General features: G+C 40.9%; 1 protein-coding gene across 2 annotated transcripts in view; it reads left to right on the top strand.

Annotated features, from left to right (window-relative positions):
* LOC124777382 (suppressor of lurcher protein 1-like) overlaps positions 1-26,295 on the top strand; it is a 726,507-nt gene extending 700,212 nt beyond the window's left edge. For both annotated transcript variants that reach the window (XM_047252770.1, XM_047252771.1), the window contains exons 12-13: positions 6,939-7,198; positions 25,966-26,295. In XM_047252770.1, the coding sequence (XP_047108726.1) occupies positions 6,939-7,198; positions 25,966-26,054 (349 nt within the window). In that variant the 3' untranslated portion in view covers positions 26,055-26,295. The remainder of the gene's footprint in view (positions 1-6,938; positions 7,199-25,965) is intronic.
* Positions 26,296-26,611: the final 316 nt, after the last annotated feature.

The following is a 26,611-nucleotide window of genomic DNA, read 5'->3' as shown; positions in this document are numbered from 1 at the left end:
GACGGCACCCTAGGTCATGGGGTGTATCGGAAGGCTACGCACACTGATCTGTATTTGCATGCAGACAGCTGCCACCACCCTTCACAGAGGAATGGGGTACTTAAAACTCTAGTACATAGGGCGCGCACTATCTATGACGCAGAGAGTCTACCCCAGGAATTGGAACATCTGAGAACTGTATTTCGAAAAAATGGGTACTCAGAGTGGCAAGTTCAACGTGCTCTCCGCCCAACCACTGCAGCACAACCTGTTGAGATGGATAAAGTCACGAGGGAGGAGGTAGGCACTGCATTTATTCCATACACAGGCGCACTCTCGGGGAAAATCGCCCGCATTCTGAAAAAACACCGGGTCGGAACTGTGTTTTGTCCTCCAAATAAAACTCGTGCACTGGTGGGGAGCGCCAAAGATGACCTCGGTTTGAGGAAGGCCGGCGTGTACCAGATTCCGTGTCAATGTGGCAAGTCGTATATTGGTCAGACGATGCGTACCGTCGAGGATCGATGCCGTGAACACCAGAGGCACACTCGACTGATGTATCCGAGTAAGTCGGCGGTCGCTGAACATTGTTTGTCGGAAAATCACGCCATGGAGTATGACCGCACGAGGATTCTGGTACAGACGTCGAGATACTGGGACAACGTTGTTAGAGAGGCCATCGAAATTCGCACTAATGACGACCTCATAAACCGTGACTGTGGCTATAATCTTAGCAAGGCTTGGGAACCAGCGATCGGGTTAATCAAGAGTAAATCGAGCAGACGTATAGTTGTGACGACCACGGCGGACAGAGCCACCACACCAACGTCATCTCAGACGCCGTCGCAATCTGTTCCACCGCGCGACCGTGGCGCTGGGCGCGGACGGCGGAGGGAGCGCGCCGCGGGCGGAGGGTATTTAAATCGGCCGCCGCCGCGACCGAACCCAGTTCCCTCTGAGCAGCCATAGCGTACGGATCTCCGTGCCGGCACGTTCACAGGAGCTCAGTCCGTCAGTTCACCTGATGATTGCGACATGTTTGATCGCCGAAATATTGTGCCCGTTGGACACTATTGACCGGCAGCATACCCGTGGATATTTTGATTATTCAATTCTCTATCTGCAGTTTTGGAAACAATTTTTAAGGATATAAAATTACATTTTATCGTTAATTTAGATACATAGACATTAATATGGATTGAATAGGAATATTCCAAAGTAGGTACCAAAGGCGATTTATTATTTGTGATTAAATTATCAATAGGTCTTCTGTAGCGTAGTACCTCTATGTACGAGGGCTATTCGGAAAGTGAGGAACGATAGGTCGCGAAATGGAAACCACAGTGAAAATCACAATTGTTTTATTTGCAGCGGTTAGCTACATCTTCCAGCTACTTCTCTACACAGTCGCCGATCAGACTTAGGCATCTGTAGTAGCGTTGTACCCACTTTTCAATTCCCTCGTTATAGAGGACAGCCACCAGTGCTTTTCGACAATTTTCTGTTCTGGACCGCAGCTCGTTGTCTGTGTCAAAATATTGTCTTCATAGCCAGCGGTTCATTTGTACAGAGATGAACCTCAGGGGTAGCCAATTACAGGCTGTACTGTGGGTGATCAAACACTTCTCATCGAAAACACTGCAGGAGCATCTTCATTGCCCCTGCAGAGTGCGGCCGAGGATTGTCGTGTAGAACGAACCGCATGATAGTTATATTATGTGGATTGTATAGCTTCAGGCAAAATCTTTCACCAGGCCCCCGTACTTGGTGGGAGACGCTAATTTCTAATCATCTTTACATTCTCACTGTGAGCTCAGAACTGAAAAGAGCGACATGACGCTATTGACGGGCGTACTAGACACAGTGCCCAACGTATCTGTGCAAAGCTTCATCAGATTTTCACTGTATTTTCCATTTCGCGACCGATCGTTCCTTACTTTCCGAATAACCCTCGTATATTGTGTTTCAGTATACTAACGTTACCAAATTGCTTTTGTGTCTGAATCAGTTCTTTGTTAATCCTATGTATCTTTATACCGCTATTCGACTGAAACTAATGTACGCTCTGAACTGTCAAAACAAACCGTAGTATAAACTTGCGGTGCTGAGATGACAGTGTAGGCATCTTCCGAAGAACGTCAGTTGTCCGCGGTGTGATACCTAGCATGGGCACGAAGGTATCATGAATATATACAACGAGAGATTAAAATAATCGTCTCTGAATGTCCGTCGCACTTTGCCGATGAGATCCTAAAGATTTACGCAGTTAGCAGCAGGGATGCCTAATATAATTAATCTAATTATCTCTTGACAAGTTTACGGGAGCCTGTAAAGAAAAAACGTCGTGGGAAGCTCCCGCAAATCAACGCTTTTACTCCACGACTAGGTCGCAGCTTACTGTGTACAGGACACACATCACATGCAGCTTCTTTGGGCTACCAAATTTCGCCTCACCCCCGTATTATTGTTATGAACGATCATTGCAGTGCAGGTAGTTTCAGAATGACGACCAACTGGTGTTTAGGCCTAAAAGGCAAATGCAGACTTTCAGAACTAAGTTCTCAGCCAAGTCATCCAATGTCTTTGTAGAGGAGGCCAAGCGCCAAGTTTCATGGTCACTGATCGATTGTTTGAGATGATAATTACAGAGTCGTGCGCCATGCGCAATTCTGTAATAACCATTTTACATTACCCAACGCAGTGATCCCACTTTTTTAGGAACGTACACGTTCCAGAGAATAGCTGAGGAAGAGTGGAAACGCAGTTGCCTACGTCGACGGTACTAAGAAGCCTGAGAGGCACAGCTTACAGAAGAAATAGTTGTCTTTTATGTTATAGATTCTAGACAGGTACGAGAGCCCCTATTTGCACAAGCTACGACATGGTAGCGAATGTAACAGTGATGCAGAAAGTGTAAAATAATTTTCTTTATTTTTATGATCGCAAACTTGTTAGCTCTTCAGACTACTGGTTTTGGTGAGCAACGACCATCTTCAGATCTGCAGCAAACACAGGAAAATACAAATAAACTAGCTCTTACCATACGAACTGTTTGGGTGTTCTAACTAAACGTATGCTAGCCAGCAGCTCAATATCCTACCGTGAAGTGAAATTTCTTGCTGCATTAGTCTGTGGCTAAATAACTCCAGACATATACGAGTAGTTACAGTGTCTGTTGACAGTGTCCGTATAGATCGATGCACGTGCCCTACATATACACACTGCTGACGATCTACAGCTGTTTTAAATTATGAAGTGTATTCGCAAATTGCGATTACAATATTGCATCACCTGTACTGTTTACTATAAAAATGCGTGCATGTCTGAAGGACATTTGAATCGAGCTATATAGACTCTGTCAAATACAGACGCTGCACTAAGTGTATTTCATGCGAAACCAAGGCAAATTAACGAGAAAAATATTCTCTCTCCCATGGAGAAATCATATGAACGGTGTGCAAGAACCACGGGACGTAGACGTTATGATAGATGGAAGTTCGGATCGTTAGAGGAAGCGTACACAGATAGCCGAAGTTTTAAGGCGAGTACTAGTGATAAGTTGTAATTCACAATGGAGTCGTGGTCCGGCACAAATTTCCTTGTGTCTACAGTAAACCATAGAACTATATGTGGTACAGTATTCGCAATTTGCGAATACATTTCATAATCTTCGACATATATTTCTCCCACTGGCAAGTTAAGCTGTGAGGTTTACCTGCAAAGTCGGAGGTGTTTGGGAAGTCGTATGTGGCTATTGGTTTAGTCAGGCTCTGAATTGGGCCATTTAGCCGCAAGCGAACGCTTGTCGGTCACCTGCTGTCTGAGGTACTTGGACGACACGTATGTCAACTGCCGTATGGGTACTACGTATGTTTCACTGCCACCTAAACGCGCTAAATGCTAAGACACAATTCAAGCCGTTGATGGTTCTTTAAGTGTAGGCGTCCACGCAATCTTCAGTGCGACAAACTGGAATACGGTGTTTTCAGGGAATCAAAGAAATCGAACAGACTTCATCATCCACCACATAATTAAAAATAACTATTTGAATAAAAACACATTTTTAGTATACCTTGTTTTCAGTTGACACTAAAACGTAAAAAATGATTTTTTCCAGTTCCACTTAGATCTATTATCCCATACACGTATCGTGAAAATTTGTAATTATGAATTTTCAGCTGCTGTGAAAGTATTTGGAAGATTTAAAACGCAGTCGTGTGGCACGTGCAATACATAATTGATGCGTGAATAGTCCACTAACTTATTGTTACACTACTTGATGTCTGATGCATGAATAGCTGATCTCTTAAGAGTTATCTTTTGTATGCTCCCCATGTTTTTCACTTTAAATCTTACCAGTATCTTCAGAGCTATTGAAAATTCACAAACACAGATTTTTCAGGGCTACATGAATGGGAGCTATCAATTTGTATGGAGACAGGATACCTTTGGGTCCGATTTAAAAATGTAGTATATTAAAAATTTATTTTTGTTTTAAAATAATTATTACTACAATTTTATTGGGTCTCTTTCTTGTTTGTCTTTCTGATCGAGCTAAGGGTTGCAATTCATTTTACTTACTTTTTCGTTTTGTTAAGTACAAAATCTGACGTTTCTAAACGTATAAACCAAGTTACCAATGTACACATCCATTTAAAAGATATTAAGAACCTAGTGAATATCTTTGCAGTATTTTTTTCCGACGGTACTTACTACCGCACCATCTGCGAAAAGTGTATTATTACTATTAATATGGTCTGGTAGGCCATTAATATAGAATACACACAGCAAGGGTCCCATCACACTGAACTTAATTCTAGATAATCTCGATAATCTGCTGTGTTCTCCATATCAAGAAAACCTCAATAAAGTCACAAGTTTCGCTTGTTACCCCACACGATTCCAATTTCTATAACACATGTAGATGTGGTATTCAATTAAGTGCTTATTGAATGTCGAAAGGTACTACATGTACCTAACTGTCTTGATACGTGGCTTTCAGGATATCATGAGAATAAACTGCGAGTTGCGTTTCAAATAATCAGTGTTTTTCGGAGTTAATGCGGATTCGCATGGAGGAACTTCTCCTGTTCTAGAAACGTCATTACTTCTGAACTCAGAATACATTTCAGGATTCAACAAGAAATGTATGTTGAGAACACCGGAACGCAGTTTTGTGGATCAATTCTGCTGTCCTCCTTGTAGGCAAATGTGACCTGTGCTTCCTTCCAACTGGACACGATTTTTGTTCAAGGGATCTACGGTACATTATGGTTAAAAGTAGGTACATATTTCCGACATACTATCTGACATAACAGCGACCACCATAGTCCAAAAAAATATGTTTTCGTCTAGAGCCCCAAATCTTATTTTGCCTATAGGCTACCGGTTTCGATATACAGTAGCATCCTCAGCCCACTCCTTGACACGCAATCGACACGCTCGCTTCCACAGTACGTATGTCAGACACACAACTAGGCAATTGACACTTACTTGGGAAGCGAGCGTTGCCAATGGGAGCCAGAGGGTGGCCTGAGGGTGTATCGAAACTGGTGACCTCTAAGCAAAATTTTAAAAAAAGCGTTGTTAATATTTAATAAACTTCAAAGGTCTTATGATTTAATGGGATTCACGATGAATGAAGACTCTTGAACCGGTTTAGCTGTTTTGTGGTCCTTTATTGGGAACACTAACGGTTTCACACCGTTACAGATGCATCCTTAACGGTTTCCCACCGTTACAGGTGCATCCTCAGATGATGCAATATATCGCTCAACCAATCGGAAAGCTGCAAAATCCCGTATTTTAATTGTAAATCGAAAATGGTAATCCATTATAGGATTTTGTCAACGGTAAATTTGGCATTGAGCACCAGTGGCTGATTGTCAAACATATGGGGTGATTAGACCATTAAGCAACTGTGGAAACAGTGACAGCTTGTTATGCCATTGCTGCTGACAGGTAAATGGCGGTTTCTGTAAGAAGCTCATATTGACAAACATCCGTCCCGGGATTGCCAGTATGAGCTTCTAGAAGAACACCATCAACTACCAGTCAGTAGCACTGGCTTGCCAAAGACTGTCGCTATTTTCACCTTTGTTTATTTGTCTTATCACCCCATGTCTCCAATTTGTCATTTACCTACTGGTTCAAAATGGTTCAAATGGCTCTAAGCACTATGGGACTTAACATCTGAGGTCATCAGTCCCCTAGACTTAGAACTACGTCAACCTAACTAACCTAAGAACATCACACACATCCATGCCCGAGGCAGGATTTGAACCTGCGACCTGCGACCGTAGCAGCAGCGCAGTTCCAGACTGAAGCGCCTAGAACCACTCGACCACAGTGGCCGACTACCTACTGGTGCTTAATGCCAAATTTATCGTTGACAGCTGAGCTATGGAACATCGTAGTTTCCCGATTGGTTGGAGGCTATCACTGCCTCACTTGGGGGTGCACCTGTAACGGTGCGAAAGCGGTACTGTTCCCAATACAGAATACAAAACAGCTAAAGCGCCTCCAAGAGGCTTACTGCGGTTCCCGCTAATTCGCAAGACCTTCTTTAGTAAAAAACGCTTTTGAAGATTCTCAAATATTGACAATATACTGCCTTAGCTGTGGCTGGCGTACTCTCAAAATAGTACGTAAAGAAACTGCGACTGTAGGCTGAAACGTGTATTGTCTTCTGTTAAAAGTAGGACTAACTGAGCTGCAAATTCGCTGCAGAATCAGACAGAAATTCCATCTAATCCAATGATCTGTTGTAAGTAGAACCTCTTGTGATTTTATTATATTTGAAATGTCTGTAGTTGTTCATTAGTACAATGCTTTCGTTAGTACACATATCGCATATGTTTCGTTACAAACAGGGACTCCAGAATTTTGTTTAGATTGTGTGTTCTTGGTGCTTTGTTTGCAGTCGTAGGTACAATCTTAAAACCCTCTCCATCCAACAGATGTGAAGCGGTGTCGGCCAGCGACTACGTTGAGCTGTCCAACTACATGGGCCGCGACCGCAAGTTCCCGCGCTTCTGCGGCCAGAGGCGAGGGTTCGACGCCGTCTCGGACGGCAAGTACTTTCGGCTGACGTTCCGCTCCAACGGTCGCCTGGACGCGACGGGATTCAATGCCAGCTTCCGTTTCTTCGGCCCCGGAACCGACAGCCGGCCCGCCAGGAGGGAGCAAGACCAGGAGGCCGCCGCAGCGAGGGCCTCCGGTAGATCTGCCAACCCTTGATAGAGCAGTAGTGCCAACAATTCGCTCTTTGTAATTGTAGCACGACCTTTTTTTTTAATATAGGGTATCTCTGAAAACAATTTCACAACTTTGAAAACTGATGTAGTGTTAGTCACATGGCTTATAGACCTGGTTTTGGTGTAATTTTGTTTCAGAAAAGCGCATGAAGTTTTATTTCACCTTTTAGCTAACCAAATGCAATGTTATTTCCAGTTGTTATGTGTCACACATCCCATCTAAAGTCAGTTTATTGCCGGGCTCGTTGTAGCACCTTAGGTATAATTTGTTCGATAGCTGCGCAGATTCGTGCTCTGCGATCTGCTAGAGAAGTCGGTAAGCGTGCTACAACCACCGTATACTTGATGAATCCCTACAAACAAAAGTCAAGACGTATCAAATCCAGCCATCGTGGAAGCCATGTGATCAGTGCACCTCGATCCATCCATTTACCTGGAAAGATAGGGCGGTAGTGCGCCGTCCTGCATGAAATGTACTTTGCGTTCTTGCTCAGACACACCGATAAGAAAAATTGAAACATTTTTCAGAGAATTATTTCGTTGGTTATTTGCTCTTGGAAAACGAAATGGCAGTAAATTTTGCTCTTGTTCTGTGCAAAATAGAATTTTAGGCTATCACAAACGTGCTCCAAAGTTTGTCGTGGATTTTCATTTCCCAGAATCCCGTAGTGGTATTTGTTAACTTCACCAATTAAATGAAAAATCACCCATCACCAAAGATAATTTTTCCAAATTAAATTAAACTTCTGTTCAATCGATATAATGTTTCCCCACAAAAGTCGCTTCCTGCAGCCATATAACTGTCTTTCATTCCTAGTATCGTTGGTAATTTGTGCGGCTTGCGATGTTCATAATACAAAAAAGAAGCGCATCGTTTTCGTAGGACTGTTAACAAGGTTTTAACTCACTTGTTCTACGACATTGTCAAATACATGCTGGCGATATGAGGATTTTTATGACTTGCTGAAGACTCTCCTCCCACCACCACCCACTTTAAACCAAAACGTTATCCTATTCTCAAATTGTTAGCCTACTGGAAGGTTCTTCACGCTACTCGGTCCGAATAGTAGTTACATAGCTAGCTATCTTTGATTTTGATTCTTCAAGTCAAAACTCACAGCTAGCACGCCCGTGACGAGTGGAAGCAGTCATATTTGCTAGAACTGTTGCTTCTCGTGGTGTGATTGGTACTAGCATACTACGTGAATCCTACACAATTACGCCAAGACCAGGAGTTTGAGCTGTGTAAATAACTGTGCATGAATGTTCAAAGTTGTGAAAAGTCCTTTCAGACACCCCAGTTAGGGTAGGCAAATAGTTCAGTACTTACGTAAACAACAGTGTAGATCTGAAATTTACAAAATCGCCATCGTTATTGTGAAAAGGAATATAGTGTAACGGACGGTAATAATACGCACCTAAGTGATTTTTGGTGATACTTCGGCTAATTCGAAAAATGTCGAAGTCAAAATTTTTGCAAACATTTCTCTATTTATCAGTCAACAATGTCAAAAATTACTGTCAATTTTTAATACAGCAATTGGAAGGAAATAAATCAAAAACAAAATACTTATACTCGTAATGAGTACAGTTCACTCACTATGAAGATAAGAATATACACTAGTATTTCTCCGAAATCAACGAGACATTCCCTTCACAATTTGATCTTTCCTAGTACCATCACCCTTTGGATAAGCAGTAGTGAACCGTATCCTCAGAATACCAGAATTTTTTCTGAGCAAATAATAGATTCGTTCTCTTCTTCTTCGATATTTCGGGCCGCAATTGCAGAGGATTTTCAAACAGCATTTTCAAATTGCAGCAGTTTTTCACATTTACTTCATCATTCTCCCTAACACGTTGCGCTTCTTTCTTTAGAGAACTTTCTCCAATTATTTTTCATTTTGGGTTCTGTCGCTACTTTTATTTTCTTTCCTTCTCTTTAGAAGATATGTTTGACTGAGTAATACGAAATTATTTGTCATTATTTGTCATCTCCTCTTTTCGGCTTCTCTTCTTTACCTTGATTTGAGGAAGCGAAAACTTGTGCGTAATACGTCTACTCATAACGCAACTCTCATTTTGCGAGGGATTCGATGGTATTGGTCTAATGATTTGTCACTTTCAGCTCTGATCGGCCGGTTTAGCTGTACAGCAAATACAGCTGCAGTTTCATTACGATGTTTTGCAGTTGCGTACGCCCGGCTTCCCGGGTAGCGGTTTACAAAATCGCCGCTGGGTGCCAGGCTCATTCACATAAAAAGCTTCAAATTTTCCGTTGCTAATTAATTCTAATTTACTATGATATGGGGCACAAAACCTTACATTCATACAACTGCAAACGGTTTAAAATGACGGAAATCGTTTTTTTACTCTCTGAACACTAAATGAAAGTCAGACATAATTCAGTATTAGCAGTATGGCTCCTCAACTGCTGCCGTAACGTCACATGAAACACCTTCAGCTAGGTTACCAAATGTACTAAATTACATTGCATAGAAACTACATATCACTAAATTTTCACCTTTGACACAAGGAGGTACTCTAGTCACGTAACACATAGTACGTACTGGACTCCACTTCAGTTTTAGGATTAAAACAAAAATTCGATAAACAGTGGCCAATGTAGTTCAACGGTAATAATGAGTGGCACATTCTGAAAACGATTATGTTATTACTCATTTTTCTGATTCATCAGTTATTGCGTTGTGGAGTTTCCCAGACATGGGTCACTCTCAGGAAATGGTCAACACTACCTTACTGTGATAAAGGTATTTTATGGGAATTGTTTAAGTGCAAAAAACCACTGTTAGGGAATGTTCTCCAACTACGTGAACAGGCAACAGTATCATATTTCCATCTGTTCTTGGCACATAGTGAAACTGATCATTTCATTCATAATCTCATTTGACACCCTATGCTGGATCAAGTCGTCCTATTGAACCTATCTATTAGTGACTGTAGCTAGCAACACGCTCTTTTATAGCTTCTGCATCTTTACGAGGTGTAGAAAATTATCTGCTACCAGTCACAATAAAAGGTTATTTATTTTCACACGACCGGTTTCGGGCTTGCGCCCATCTTCAGGTGTTTATACATTCATGTATATGTTTCTCCTTTTGGACATCACTGTATAAATACAAAAAATAGGTAAGACAGCATTTGACGAAAATATATCTGTACTTACATAAAGATGATGCACCATTATTACAGTTATGCTGTGGTGATAGTTTTGCCACTTAGTTACACACTTATGGTCATTTTCACGTCCATATTTCAGTTTTACCAAGTATGGCTTCATATTACACTATTATGATGTGCACTCGTGAAATACACTATGTATACATACAAACATGTGGGCTGTGGTCAAAGAACTTAGATGTAGCAGATGTAAAGATGCACCTTTGTTAACTTTATCTAATCATCATATAGCAGGACGTCTTTATCTCGGTCATTTGTTGCATCTTGCATACAGCATTTACTTCAATATAATTATAGTAGTGACTGCGTCTTCTTCCAAGACTAATGTCCTTGTTTTCATATCTCTCCTAATACCCCCGATGTGCTTCTCTCCATTGCTCTCAGGGCAATGCACAGGTTCTTCTCCCCGTTTTTGTAAAGGTATGTATTTATTCAAATCCCTTATTAGTCAATTTCCTCCTTCCTCTTCTCCCGGTCCATTTTCTCCTTCCTCATCCCTCCATCCATCTCCTCTTAGGCCCTCTTCCTGTCAGTCTCTTACTACTTCTCTCTGTCCATCTCCAACCTCCAGTCTCTATCCGTTTCTTCTCTCTCTCTTTGTCCATTTCCTGCTCCCCTGTACCTCTTTCCCCGTCTCTCCATCCACCTCTTCCACCACCCTCTCTCTGTTCATCTTTTTCTTCCCCTTCTCTCCGTCCTCCTTATTCTCCTTCCTCTTCCTCTCCATCACCTCCTCTTTCGCTGCCCATTTCCAACTTTCTACCCATTTCCTCCAACATTTCATTCTGTACTCCTCTTTCTTTCCTCTGTCCATTTCCTCCTTCCTCCTCTTCTGACCCATCTTTTCACTCCTCATACCTCCATCCATCTCCTCTTAACCCCTCTTCCTCTCAGCCTCCTGCTCCTTCTCCTCCTACACCTTTTCTGCCCATCTCTCATCTCCTCCGCCCCAGTCCGTCCATTTCCTCGAATCCCTTCCCTCCCCACCCCAGTAGGAGGTTGATGGTTCTTACACCCACAGTACTCATGTGTATTTCCACATCGTAATATGTGTACCAAGTTTGGTTGAAATCTATCGATGGGTTTAGGAGGAGCTTTTTACCCCTGGCTTTGCCCATATTCACACTTGTCACACATAACATATAACTCATTTCACTCATCATTCGTACACATGTTTCAGCTTGCAATTTCGTTTTTAAACATATATGTGTTTATGGCGTCATATCTCCTGAACAGTGTGTTGTACAGTCATATAATTTTGCAGGTACATCCAGTGTATAATGCCCGCGAATTATACTGTGAAGAGAGATAGTAATAATGAAGCAGTAAATTAAAATGTCATGCATGATGCGGCATAATTTCACTGCACAGCGAAAGCGATAATCTTTTTTTCTTTTTTTTTTCCTTTCATCATATCGCGTTGGATTCCAGCGAGAAATAATACTTGGGGATTTGAAATTACGTGTAATATTCTGTTGCAAGTCACTAAGTACTCTCAGTCTCAAATACTGGATGAATTTAGTCCGGCTATTTGCGCCCACAACATCAACCATTTGATAGGGAGGTGGTTCTTACTCCCTCATTCGTTCTTTCCAGACAGCAACCATTAAGTGTTCCAAGTTTGTTGAAATCGATGTAGTCATTTAGGAGAATATTTGGAACACTCAAACATATATCCGATTTCATAACTTGTGTGGCTTACTATCCATTTCTGAGTTCATTGTGTTAAAAGTGGTGATACAAATTGCCTGTACATATTCCGCTTGAGATATATTACTATACTCACTCTGCCAACACTGTTTATTTACGAAAAGTAATCACGTTAGTTAGGATCTGTATAAGGGCCCTCAAAACGGGATAGGGGGACTCAAGTAATCGTCGAAACTATTAATACATTTATCCCACTATGAGACAAGACGGTCATTTCCGTCATTTAATAATGTTTGCTGTTGCCTACGTAACTGTGATTGTACACAGGCGGTCATCTTTTACTCCGAAGCAGATCTACGCCACGAACGTCTTTCGTCACGGTTCCAAAAATATGTAAATCACTTGGGAGAAATCAGAACTGTTTAGAAGCTATGTAAGGCCTTCCCAGAGAAACTTCTGCAACGTAGTCGAAACAACTTTAACAACATGTGGGCGGGTATTCCCTGAATGAAGTCCGTCAGCATTTCTGGGCGTTTGTAATTGATGACACGTTTCAGCTTCTGCAAAGTGTCGGTCCCCCCCTCCCTCCGCACCTCTCCTACTGCTATGCGTTAATTGCGGCGTCGTGTTCCAGAAAGCCAAAGAGCATGAGGCCCTTGCAGTCAAAGGAAAGGTCATCGTGACTTTCCTTGTGTTGGTGTGCATGGGTTTGGATTTTGCGGGTGCTTCAATTGTTGTCTCTGATGCTCGCTCTCCTGCTCAAATTGATGACACCATATCATCTCTCGCGCTAATATGGAACAGGAAAAGTTTTCATCACGATACCGTTCCAGGAGCTGTGGTGATGTCGACATTCTGATCAGCTTCTGGCCCGTTGTCAGGTTGTGGGGAACCTAAATGCTGTGTCACAGTGGTAGCGGTACCCTAACAGAGGCCCGATATGTCCTAATGTCTTCCACAGTTCTGACAGCAGCATCCACCGCAGAAATGAGGCGATGAGCTTGTCCTGGCCGACTGCTGTCTTTCAGTGGCAACCGATCTTCTCGAAATCGTTTATTCCGCGCTCACGTAATCTGCTGTTTCCGCCATACAATAAGACATTTGGACACGGATTTCACTTCCTGACACTTCTTCCGCAGTCAGGAATCGCACTACACTTTGCTGTTCCAATTTCCGGGCCTCCATAGTAAGCCGGACACACGCACTACGTGCTGACCTCACGTCAGGTACGTCTAACAGATAAATCACACGGCAGTGAGCGTTCACGCTATTCCTTCGTGATACACTATGAAGGGCGCTTCTCCAACTTTGTGTTGGTGAAACACGCGACTCTGAAAATTGAAGAAAGCACTTACGCATTGGTCGCTTTTTAAATATGCCGTTGTAGAAAGAGTGACATAGAAGCACGGGAATGTTTGAAGTGAGTAGTTGCAGCCATGAGCAGGTGGCAGCACTGAGGGTTCGTGACAGTTAGCGAGTAAACACTCAACCATTTCAGTAATCATGGAACAGTGGAACGGAAAACAGCGTGCGTTGGCCAAAAAAATGTTTTATAAAAACTCTGATAGTTTGGTAGCGGTGCAGAGGGAGTTTCGACGCTTTTGTAATTTAGAGCATCATGATGCCGTTCCGTAGAAACACGCGATAAAATGTTGGATTAATAACTTTGAAGAGACTGGATCTGGCCTCAAGAAGAAACCAACAGGACGACCAAGAAGTGAGCGTTCTCCAGTGAACACTGATGTTGTACGCGAGTCTGTCTCACGGAGCCCACGGCTTTCAACTAGTAAGCAAGCAGCAGTGGTTGGAATGTCCCGGGAGAGTGTTTATAGAATTCTTCATCTTGATTTAAACTTTCATACGTAAAAACTAGCGATGTTGCAACATTGAAGGACAACGATTACCGGTTACGATTAGGAGCCTCTCAACAAATGGCAACAAAAATAAACTATGACGATGAATTTCTAAACAATTTGTGGATGTCAGATAAAGCACATTTTCATCTCACAGGTTATGTAAATAAACACATCTACCGTTACTGAGCAAACACAAATCCTAATGATGTTCATGAGCACCCTTTACACGCTAGTAAAGTGACAGTATGGTGTGGTGTTTCATCACATGGGATTATCGGACCGTATTTCTTCGCAAATGAACAGCGCAACACAATAACTGTCAATGCCGATCGTTACGTGGAGATGTTACGAACTTTCGTTACACCTGCATTAAACAACTTTCCAAACGTTCAAGAAGCCTGGTTTCAACAAGACGCAGCGACATCACACACTGCACCACGGTCGATGGCATATGTGCCAGGACGGTTTGACAACCGTGTGATCTAACGATCACTGGATGAGTTGAAACAGAGAATTCGGCATACAATTCACAGTGTCCCTGCTGAGATGTTGCAGCGGTCAATGAGGAATCTTAATAGATTTCAGAATATATTCGTACAGAAGGATACTATCTAAAGAACGTAACTTTTAAAAAGTGACAAATGACATCAATCTTTCGTAAATGGCAAAGTTGTATGGTTTCAATAATTATGAATACAATTGCTTTCCTTCATCACTTCTAGTTTTACTGGATTATGGAAATGTTACCGATTTCTGTGTCACCCTTTACAACCCCCGCGTACGAAAGCAGAGATAAAAGCTAAACTTTTCCATCTTCAGTATTATTAACTGTATCATCCTTATTTTAGGCGCATAAAAATCACGATCACTTCCACAAGAGGAGGTAATCTGACAACCGCTGTAATTTCGTCTGCTATGCCTATTACATGAGCGAGTACATTCCTCTGCTATCCATACAAGTCTATAGGTTTAGTTGTGTACAGAAACAAGTTTTCTTAAAAAGACGTACGCCGAAAAATTTATAAAATTTAAAAAAAAGAATATGCTCGTAAGCTTCCTGGATTTCGAAGACGTTATTACGTCTCTTTTATATTTTTGCGCATATTCATTTACTGTTGTTTTATTAACTCGGAAGCCAAAGTTACCTGTTACTTTCTGTAAACAGACAAATACTTGAGGCAGGGCTTTTCCAGAAAGAGTGTGCCCTCTCGGAAATTCGGTTCGAGATGAGACTTTGCAAGTTAATAGTATACCTCATGGGTGTCCAACCATAAAAGTTGTAAACCGTACTAGGCAGAAGATTCAGAGAAAAATGTCTCTAAAGTTTTACCGGTAGCTCATGTACCGGTCAAATTACGCACCATAGTATCTTTAGCGGACTCGCTTGCCAGCGGCCTATCCAGGTTCGATCTTACCTTCGGGAAACTTTTATTTTGTTTTTCAATTCTTTCAAAATTATAACAACTTTTCAATAAAGTTAATGACGTAAATATTATCAGTTAAATCATTAAGAGTTGTATTTGACTTACGAAAAGACTCTTATAGCTAATCCCATAAAATGTGAATGACAGCTAAGATTTTCTTTTTAAAACGTTGGTTAATCTGAAAGGCATTTTAATTGAAGTAAGTTAAAGCTTTAATTAACACGGTAACAAAATTTTGGGTAGAATTTTATTTGCATTAATTTTTTTTACAATATCGTCTTTATTTGTCAATTTCGCATTTTACGTAGAAGTGCCAGAATGATAATTACCATACAGAACTGAGCACAAAAAATATTTTGACGTGTTACACAATTCATGAAGGACGATTGTTTACAGGAATAACCTTTTTCAAAAGATTTTTTGGAAAACATACTCCGGTAACATTCACGAAACTTTCTCTATCGTCAGACAGCCTCGAAGCGTACATGGCATACCACACCATTTCATTTATAAATTGGCGATGACAGATGATTATGCACCTATTGACTGTATTTTTATAGGCTTCAGGGAATTTATTCCTCTAGAGCAATTTTGTATACGCTTTCAAAAATGGTTCAAATGGCTCTGAGCACTATGGGACTTAACATATATGGTCATCAGTCCCCTAGAACTTAGAACTACTTAAACCTAACTAACCTAAGGACATTACACAACACCCAGTCATCATGAGGCAGAGAAAATCCCTGACCCCGCCGGGAATCGAACCCGGGAACCCAGGCGCGGGAAGCGAGAACGCTACCGCACGACCACGAGCTGCGGAGTGTATAAGTTTTATTCGATTCTTTACCTGGATGTAAAATAGACGTTACAAGATTGATCAAGAGGAGTACATTTTGGAGGAATCACTTTAATTGCACGTGTCGGTGATTTCTTGCCATTCTGAAATATTTTGTTACATAATTCAGACTTTGCTTGTACGTAAAGAAAAAATGGTTCAAATGGCTCTGAGCACTATGGGACTTAACTACTGTGGTCATCAGTCCCCTAGAACTTAGAACTACTTAAACCTAACTAACCTAAGGACATCACACACATCCATGCCCGAGGCAGGATTCGAACCTGCGACCGTAGCAGTCGCGCGGTTCCGGACTGCGCGCCTAGAACCGCTAGACCACCGCGGCCGGCTGTGTACGTAAAGAGTCATCAATAAACAGAAACTGTCCTTTTTCCACGTAAGACCTTAAACAAAGATCAAGAAAGTCAATACATAGTCCTGTCGTTAGCTTCCAAGATTTCGAAGACGTTATTATTCCTTTTTTATATTTTTGCGCTAATTCATCTACGGTTTTTTGAGCTCGTAGGCTAAAGTTACCTGTTGCTTCTTGTAAACAAACAAATACTTGAGTTAGGACTTTTCCAGAGAGAGTGAGAGCTACTGAGTGGTATATGAATGTGTCACTTCATTAATGTCATGCCTTCTGACAAAAATTGTTTTGCTTACTTTTTCACCCAGAGTCTGTTGCCCACCAACTGATACTAACACCCTGGAAAGAGAAACAGTCGAAATTGAAGTATTTTGTAAGAGAATCGCAAAAATAGAGAGCAAAATGAATCTGTAAAAACTGTGCAATAATCTGCCTGTCTAGTCAGTGTTGATAACAAAATCTTTGTTGACATTCATTATCAGTTTAATCGTCTGGATTCGAAATGTGTCAGAAGGAGCAAAGGTTTCTTCGACCGTCGCTGTTCCTTTATTTTCTAAGCTACTTTGTCTATTTTCGTTGACAGACTCCCATTCTTATTTTTGAATTTATGAACCCAGCTGTCAGAAGCTTTAAATTCAAAAGCTATAAATTCTTGTCCTGCTGCTAAACCCCACTGTTGAAAATTTCGAGTATTCACTTGTTGAAAGTTCTCTCGGGCTTCAACAAATCAATCGCTTGTCCAGGAGTTGATTGGTGCATACTTATCAGATTGTTTCCTCCTTTCTTTTATTGCTTCTTCGCATAGGGGTAAATATTCCTTCGTTTTTAACTGGCAACACCCTTTTTTGTAGTTATTTGTAGTTCCTAGGTGGGCGAGTCTGTGCAGTACTAACAACTTGAATTTTGCAATGCAAAGAAAGATGTTCTGTTTCCCCCCCTCTGCCCCCCTTTTTTTGTTCTTGTCCATCTGATCAGCTATCGTCTTCCCCTTTTTCCAAAGGTTCCCAGCCACAGTTTTCATTTTCATGAGTAAGTTAATCGTCAGACAGGATTATTATTTCGGCCAGCATCTCCAGAATCTGTTCGCAAATTCCTTCAGGAGCAACTGACATTGAATATATCGATGTCAATAAACTATTTTCAGCGAGAAAGCTTACGTAATATACGACCTCATTTTTTGACCTCACCTTCGACATTTCACTGTATAAAGAATGTTGACTGATTTCATCTGCAGATTCTGATGCATTCGCTAAACCATTCTTAACATTTTAACTAACAATATTTTAAAAATTACGATAGTATTTTACGTCACAGAACCCTCCATTCTCTGCGAAGTCAAGACCGAACTGGCACGTTAGTTTGTGTTTCCAAAGGAAGAAGGATGGGTACAACTGTATATACCGTACTTCAGCAGGAAAGGACCATTGGTCAATTGCTTCCTTGAGGGTCTTGACACTTTCTGACCATCTGCCTGTTTGTATGTACAATAGGCTAACAACTCTGCTCTCCTCTTCCATGTAGAAACCGATTCCTCAGATTCACGACGAATATTTTCAACCTCTCTACAGCTTATAATATGGTCAAATTTCCAACAAAATGTCAGTGATAATAGTAATTAAGGCTCTAACTTACCTCCATTAAAGTGCATTTGAAATTATTAAACTTTGCTAAATGAGTATTGAAATTAGTTTGATGTAGAAATCAGTCAGAGTTGTGATATTCTGTTGTATGTTGTCCTGTCATAGGTCACTGAAAAACTTGAGTTAGACAATAGTATGTACATTTTTAACATAGTCTGCATGTTAACATAGATTACTCCAATTTTTTCTGTTTGGATGATTTGAGAAAGGCTCCTGATACCCGAAAATGGTCACCAGTTTGTGAGCGTACGCGATTTTTCAGATTTTTGAAGCCAACGTTTGGAAATAAAATAATTTCGTTGAGTGGACGTTAAGTCTCGTATCAATGTTGAATATAAACGAACAAGCTTTATTAGTAGAATTATATGCATCTTTTGTTATTCAGAATAATCGTTCGGAATATAAAGTTTTAATTATTATGTAAGACGTTTTATCAGGGTACAAGTCCTGTTTCGTGTGTTTTATTATTTGCATGAGATATTCCGCCTGGTCTCCGTAACTTTCCAAGAGAGTTGAAGACGCACTTGGAATCTTCGCGGTCAAAGTAGTGAAAGGCGGCAAAGAATCTTCTGCGCCAGCCACGCTGTCGAGGAATACCAGTGACCAGAAGTTTATTTCAATAATGTATATATGTATGTATCGAAAAACCGCTTGTTATTCGTCACCCAGAATGTCCCCTGTAACAAGATACTTATCATTTAACACATCTTGTATTTAAAAACGCAGTAAAGGCCTTAAATGACCGGAGTTGCTCAGTCCTAGTTTTTAGTGAAAACTAGGTAATTCGACAGATAAGGATAATATGTATCAAGTCGGGGGTTCGCAGACTACTCCGAGCTGAAGATCCCAACTAGATATCCTAAAATATAAACGGATCTTCTTAAGTTACATAAAAAGAACTGAATTTCGCCACAATATCATTCCCGTCATTAACCCAGCATTCTGGAAATCTACAAATATTAATTGTAATTTACACTTTATATTAACTAGTTGTAACAGTCACTTCATAAATAAAGTAAAACTCTTTGTGGTTTAAGTGATAATATTATAGGATATTAACTTTATTTAAAAGTTGCTGTAATTTTAAAACAATAAAAAAATAAAAAGCTACCCAAAGTTACAACTGAACCTGGGTCTTCTGCGCGTCAAGCGAGTCCGCTAAAGGCGCCGCCATTTAGCTGTGCTGCCAAAGCGTAAAATTTGATCGGTAAATGAGCTGCGCGTAAAATTTACAAGCCTTTGTCTTGGAATGTTTTGGCTAGTGCGCTTTAAAAGTTTTATGGGTGGATGCCCTTGAGGTATACTACAAACCTAAGAAGTCTCTCCATCAACTGAATTTCCTATACCCTAAGTTCCCCTTGTATGTTGTAGAAGTTCACTTACATTCTTAATATGATTAATAATAAATATCAACCGTTGAAATAAATGCGTCCGCACTATACAGAACTCCCAAGACGCAACAGTGCACGTGGTTCAATACATTGTCACAGCACAGCGTCATTTCCTATGCATGTCATCTGAATCGTTACAAATTTCTGACGCGTGGCAACTGCGATGAAGTGCTTGTTGCTATAAATTTGCAACAGTGTTTCGGTAGTATGTCTTAGAGATCTGTTGAGCCTGTCCATAGAGGGTTAAATATAACAACACATCAAGTAGTTCTAAGATTTCATTCCCAGGCTGTACTATTTTCTATTCGACGAGTTGATTTTAAACTATTTTCATGTCACTATAATTGTGTGTCACAAACTGGCCTGTCAACCCTTTATTTGGCATGCACAAATAGCGTAAGGAAATAAATTACGCTAGTTAAATTAGATTTATATAGTCAGGAAAAAAAATTTATACAAATTTCAAAGTACAGTACTTTACTATTTAGTATCATTACGTTGTAAAGATGCATGGGTTTTAAAACTTAAATACTACAATGATGTTCCAATGGCTGTAAAAGTGATTGAATTTCGCAGTATTTCATGTGAAATGTCTAAAAAGAATTTCTTTTTGGTACAAACCATCGAACAGTAACACGTTTTCCACACTTAAAAATCGAAGCCTATGCATACATCTTCCCTCTTGTGCATATCAATATGAATCAAACATAATTTTCTGGCACAGGAGCTAATGTTTCCTTCTTCTTCTTCTTGACTTACTGTCCATCCTACAACCACAGCCAGAATTCCTCTTCCGACAGGATATCATTCCATTTGCAATGTAATCCGTAAGAATTCTCTAAAACATTTGTATAACAGCTTACCCTTATGGCTTCCTTTTCCCGATCATAAGAAGTTTGTGTTATTGAAGAAATAGGAGCATCATAAAATCAAAAGAAAATGCTCCGCTGGTAACTGATGCTCACATAATCTTGCACAGTGCCTGCTAAATAAGTACACTATTGAGAAACTTTTCACCAGAGAGGACAGAATATCGTTGTAAATTAGACCTTAAATGTTTCTTACAAGCACCACTGCCCATCCAGACCACAACGTGAAACGTATTGCAGAAAACAGTGTGCGGTTTTGACGTTGCTAGAGGGCAATATTTCCAAATAAAGGGTTAAATAGTCCATTTTGAATCAAGATTGTCTGCACTGGAGAGGAAAGGTAAAAGGAAACTAATACCAGAATTTGTTCCTCGTATAAGAATATATATGCTTAAATGAGGCTTAGGACATGTCTTTAAGTCGTCTAGAAACGAGTCGGATGGTTATCTGCAGCGGCAGTCTATGGTCTTCGATGTTAAATTGCGGGTAGGAGGCCCTTCATCCCGTACGTAGTGTTGGCGGCGTCTAACGTGTGAACGCTTGTATCGGCTATCGTCTTCTCAGACTATCTCCTGTTCCATCAGAACTCTATTCCAGCGGTATGTTCCCTCTTTCCCCAGCACCCCAACATACATCTTCCCATAAGATGATGGACAAGACAAAGATGAAGTTCTGTTCCTTACATTCTCCCAGTATTCAGATTGGACTCTACTTATGACACAGTGCGCATCTTCTAAGTGTATCTCCATTACCAACATTTCCTCTAATTTTTTAATAAGTTTGTTGTTTAAGCTCCTGATTGCACCAGATAGTTCTCCACTCACATTCATCTCTGCAATATACTTCCACATCCTCTACCTGTTGCTTGTTTGTCAGTGTTTATTACATCCTACTTGTCGAAAACAGGAGGCTACTATTCAAGTACTCTGAAAGCCTTCACGTCAGGTCATCACTTTACGTTTTGTGCAATTAGTATACTCCACTTCCCAAGTGGCAGTTGATGGTTGGAGTGCTGACACATTATCTGCGTATCCAGTAATGCTGGCAACTTGTGGGTTATGCATGAGATTCATATCAACCTGTACCGCATCAAAAAAGCCTGAAGATGACGCAATGAAACGTTGAAACTAGTAGCAACCAAATAAAATCATAAGGACGGCTATAGGTGTTTTTATTTTTTCACGATAGCAAACGGCCGTCGTCCCAGAGACCTCCTGCGTAAAGGATGGACATACAAAGTTTAATAAGCCGTCTTTTTCTTTGTGCAAGCCCAGTACTTAGCCAGCACTGACTCAAGACCATACCGGGTTATCCTGACCAGAATTATTAACATCGATCACGACAATTACTGTAAAAAATCATTCTTGATGAACTGATGACCTACTCTGTTTCTGGAAGTCTGTTGAAAACATCGCACATAGAATCCTTCGTGGGAAATATTGTTACCGATTGTACATTACTTCCATTCTCCATTCACTAAATCAAAGGTCTAACTAATCACAACTGTCACCGCATTCCCCTACAATTTGCCAGAAACACAATGCTACGTTATTAGCGCTCCTTAACAAATGGAACATCTAAAGCTCCGCGGCTCCTAATCAGATTTCATCCTCTCACTTTCTTCGTGCTATGCGCTGCTTTCACCTTACATGTATGTGGTAAGCTAAAACAGGGCGTATTCTCGACGTACTGTCTGTTGTAACAGCGAACAAAACCGATCCAGACGACTAAAGACGTCATCTGGATTGGCTTGATAGAGCTGCAGTATTTCCTCTGTAACAGCGAACAAAACCGATCCAGACGACTAAAGACGTCATCTGGATTGGCTTGACAGAGCTGCAGTATTTCCTCTACTGCCGAAAATAAAATACGAATGCGGATCGATATAAGACTTCATCGATGGACAGGATCATTTCGTTTTAATTCTTCTGTGGCATAGATATTTCTATGTGCTCGAAGACTGCAGACATGTAACTGCAAATGAACAAGAACTTAATTATGTAGCTTTATTTTTCTTTAGATTGTAGCTTACATCTAACAGATGTACATGCTTACAGTCGACAGCGAGAGAAATCACATCGTTAAAAGTTAGCGTGATACTGCTCGCATAGTAACCACATCCCTCTCCTAACTTATATGGTACATAGGACTTTTTTTTTAGCTCAGGGAACAAGTTAAACTTGCTTACACCACGTGCTGTTTGTGCATCACTTGTTTTCGTTTGTTCATGTTCTCTGTAGATATCGGCATCTGTTTGGAGACAGCTCTTTACCGCAGCGTAAGTATATCTTCGAGAAATAAAGTTAATCTGTGTTTATTTTCACTAATTTTGGAGTAGAATGTGTTAAGAATATTCTGTAACATACTACTGTCCCTACTATGTCCGTCAACGCAGCGTTTGGTCTACATTCAGCAACGATCCATGCTTCCAAATTCCAAGGGCGTTGTTTAAATAATATTCAGATCTTTCGAACTGAATTTTCTGAATATTTCACATATTTCAGTTATTTTCTGTAATTCATTTTGAACATGTCATAAAATTTTAGTTAATCACACAAATTTTTAGGATTTGGTATCATAATCAGCAAAAATTGAACTCTTATATGATCACTTTCAGGGTTTCTTACCTCAGTGGTGTAGACAGAAACCTTATAAGATCACGTTCTTGTCCACCTGTCTATCTGTCCGACAGTTAAAAAAACTTTTTCTCATGATGTGCTAGACGTATCAGTTTCAAATTTACATCACATACTAAGGTCCATGGTCTCTTGGCAGTGTAAAAATTTTTAATTTTTAAGCCAATGCAGTCAAATGATAGTGCCATTTATGTCATATATTTTGATAGTAGCAAACTCACTCATCAAAACCTATAGAGTACTTCTCGTTGACCCAGACTCATGAAATTTTGGAAGACGCAAGGGTTCACAGTGAAACTGAGGGAAAAACCGAAAATTTTGGAATTGTAATTATATTACACGATTCTTTATTTGTCATTCGTTATCCTACTGTCTGTCTGTCCAACCGCCTGTTAAGACCTCTTTATCTCAGGAATTGATAGACGATCAAGTTGCCATTTATGTCACCTACTAAGGTCTATGATAGCTTTGTGGTTAAATAAATATAAGCTTCTAAGTTAATATAGTCATATGATATGACAGTTTACATATTTTATTACTCTCAAACTCACTCATCAAAATATCTTGCTTACTTCCTGTTCGCCTAGAATCATGTGTTAAGAAGAGGGGTTTCACAGCACAAGTAAAGAAACAACTCCGAAAATCGTGTAGTAGTATCTATATCATATAAAAATATCTTTTTGCCACTTACTTTGCACCGATCATCGTTCAATAGCATGTTAGATAAATAGACATAAATCGTAGCTGTAATCATGGTTTGGAAGGTAAATAAAAATACTGTATTAAATTTCTCTCTCTTTATATAAAAACTAAAGCCCTCTTCTTTCTTCTTTTTGTATGACCCGGATTCTTTCTTAACTACTGTAGAGATTCTGAGATTTTGGAAATTGTCGGGACCGATATTCTGCCAGTATCGACATCGAACAGTCAGAAATCGTCAAGATGCTCGATTCCAGGGATGCATGAACTGTCTATCTATACGTTTGTACGGAACCGTCAGTGCAAGAGCCCTGCTTGCTGTTGACTAATTTTAAATTTAGTATTTCAATCTTGCTTTGTCCCGAAACAATTCACTCTACACCAATATAGACTTTTCATTCGTAAAATCTGGCACTTAACAGCGGTGCACTGGCACATCCTTACGATGGGCGCGAAGTCTACTGCCGAAATACACACATCAAAAAAAGTTTTGCATCACCTCGGTTCCGAGAGTTCCGGAACCTATGGAGAAAATTGGAATAGAGATTAATATAAACATCATTTCCACCATTTTTATTGCTCATGAAAACCAAACATTGAATGTTGTACCACCATTCAGCAAGACCTTCAGATATGATGGTCCAGATTGCTGTACACACTGGTACCTCTGATACCCAGTAGCACGTCCTCCTGCATTGATGCATGCCTGTATACGTCGTGGCATACTATCCACAAGTTCATCAAGGCACTGTTGGTCTAGATTGCCCCACTCCTCAACGGCGATTCGGCGTAGATCCCTAAGAGTGGTAGGTGGGTCACGTCGTCCATAAACAGCCCTTTTCAATCTATCCCAGGCATCTTCGATAGCGTTTACGCCTGGAGAACACGCTGGCTACTCTAGTCGAGCGATGAAGTTATCCGGAAGGAAGTCATTGACAAGACGTGCACGATAGCTGCGCGAATTGTAGCTCATGAAGACGAATGCCTCGGCAATATGCTGCCGATATGGTTGCATTAACGGTCGGAGGATGGCATTCACATATAGTACAGCCGTTACGGCACCTTCCATGAGCACAATGGAAGGACGTCGGCCCCACATAATGCCACACCAAAACGGTAGAGAACCTCCACCTTGCTGCAATCGCTGGACAGTGTGTCTATGGTTTTTCAGTCTGACCAGGTTGCCTCCAAACACGTCTCCAATGATTATTGGGTTGGAAGGCATATGCGACACTCATCGGTGAAGAGAATGTGATGCCAATCCTGAGCGGTCCATTCGGCATTTTGTTGGGTCCATCTGTACCGCGCTGCATGGTGTTGTGGTTGCAAAGATGGACCTCCCCACGGACGTCGGGAGTGCAGCTGCGCATCAGGCAGCCTATTGCAGTATGAGTCGTAACACGACGTCCTGTGGCTGCACGAAAAGCATTGTTCAACTTGATGGCGTTGCTGTCAGGGTTCCTCCGAGCCATAATCCGTAGGTAGCGGTTATCCATTGCAGTAGTAGCTCTTGAACGGTCTGAGCGAGGCATATCATCGACAATTCCTGTTTCTCTGTATCTCCTCTAAGTTCGAACAACATCGCTTTGATTCATCCCGAAAGGCCTGGACACTTCCCTTGTTGAGAGCCGTTCCTTTAACTAAGTTACAATGTGGACGCGATCGAACCGCGGTACTGACCGCATAGGCATGGTTGAACCACAAAAAACAGAAGCCGTGTACCTCCTTCCTGGTGAAATGACTGGAACTGACCGGCTGTCCGACCCCTTCCGTCTAACAGGCGCTGCTCATGCACGATTGTTTACGTCTTCGGCGGGTTTAGAGACATCTCTGAACAGTCAAAGGGACTGTGTCTGTGATCCAGTATCCACAGTCAACGTCTATCTTCAGGAGTTCTGGGAACCGGGGTGATGCAAAACTTTTTTTTGATGTCTGTAGTATTCATTTCTGAAATGATCGTTACTACTTTCACCCAACAAATGTTCACTGCTGTTGTATGCCTCGTAATTCACTTACTAATTTTGCTCTATCAGTCGTTGCATCGAATACTGCACCGTTTTTGCCTTTGTGAACGTCAATAACAAATGTTCCCTCTTGTCCTACTATATCTGCCTCGTTGTTGTTGGGTGTATGCGTTACAGTGATACTGGTGTTCACAGGTTGCGTGGGCGTGTGGGCGCTTGCTGTGCTGGTCAGCAGGCTTCTGCAGCGGTCTTGCTCCACACCGTCACATTGGACCGTGGTCTGAGGAGTGCCACACACACATATCACACACGCAAGAGGAAGCTTCTCTGCACTTCACAACCGACAATACAATAATGGACGCTGTTTCGTCAGCTCGGCCCTCAGGAGCAGCAATGTTTGTACTTAACCGTTTTATATGACAATTTTGTACAAAATTCTGATAAAAAATTGAAAACCTGGTAGAAAATATCGATCGTTTTTGTATGTGGACAATCAAAAGTGAAATAAACATTTCATAATAATAAGTGTTTGGATGTTAAATAGTTACCTTCCATTTTAATCGTGAATATATTGGAAGTATATGGAGGACATTTCATTATCGATTTATATACTGTGCTTTCTTACATACGAACTCCTGCAACTCAGCCGTAAGAGGTTCTGCGCACTAGTTTATTGAGTGAGACTGAAACTTCGCGAAACCGCAAACAAATAAAAGACAAATGTGACTTGCGTTCTCCAGTTAGTTTATTGGTGAGCATACCTTGGATAGTTTCACAAAAGCAGAGCAGCACTTGATTTTAAATAGTGTATTCCTGCACAGTTTATATTATCTGATACCGA

This window comes from Schistocerca piceifrons, chromosome 2, assembly GCF_021461385.2.
Source record: "Schistocerca piceifrons isolate TAMUIC-IGC-003096 chromosome 2, iqSchPice1.1, whole genome shotgun sequence".
Classification (NCBI taxonomy): domain Eukaryota; kingdom Metazoa; phylum Arthropoda; class Insecta; order Orthoptera; family Acrididae; genus Schistocerca; species Schistocerca piceifrons.
This window is presented reverse-complemented; position numbering and strand designations above follow the sequence as displayed.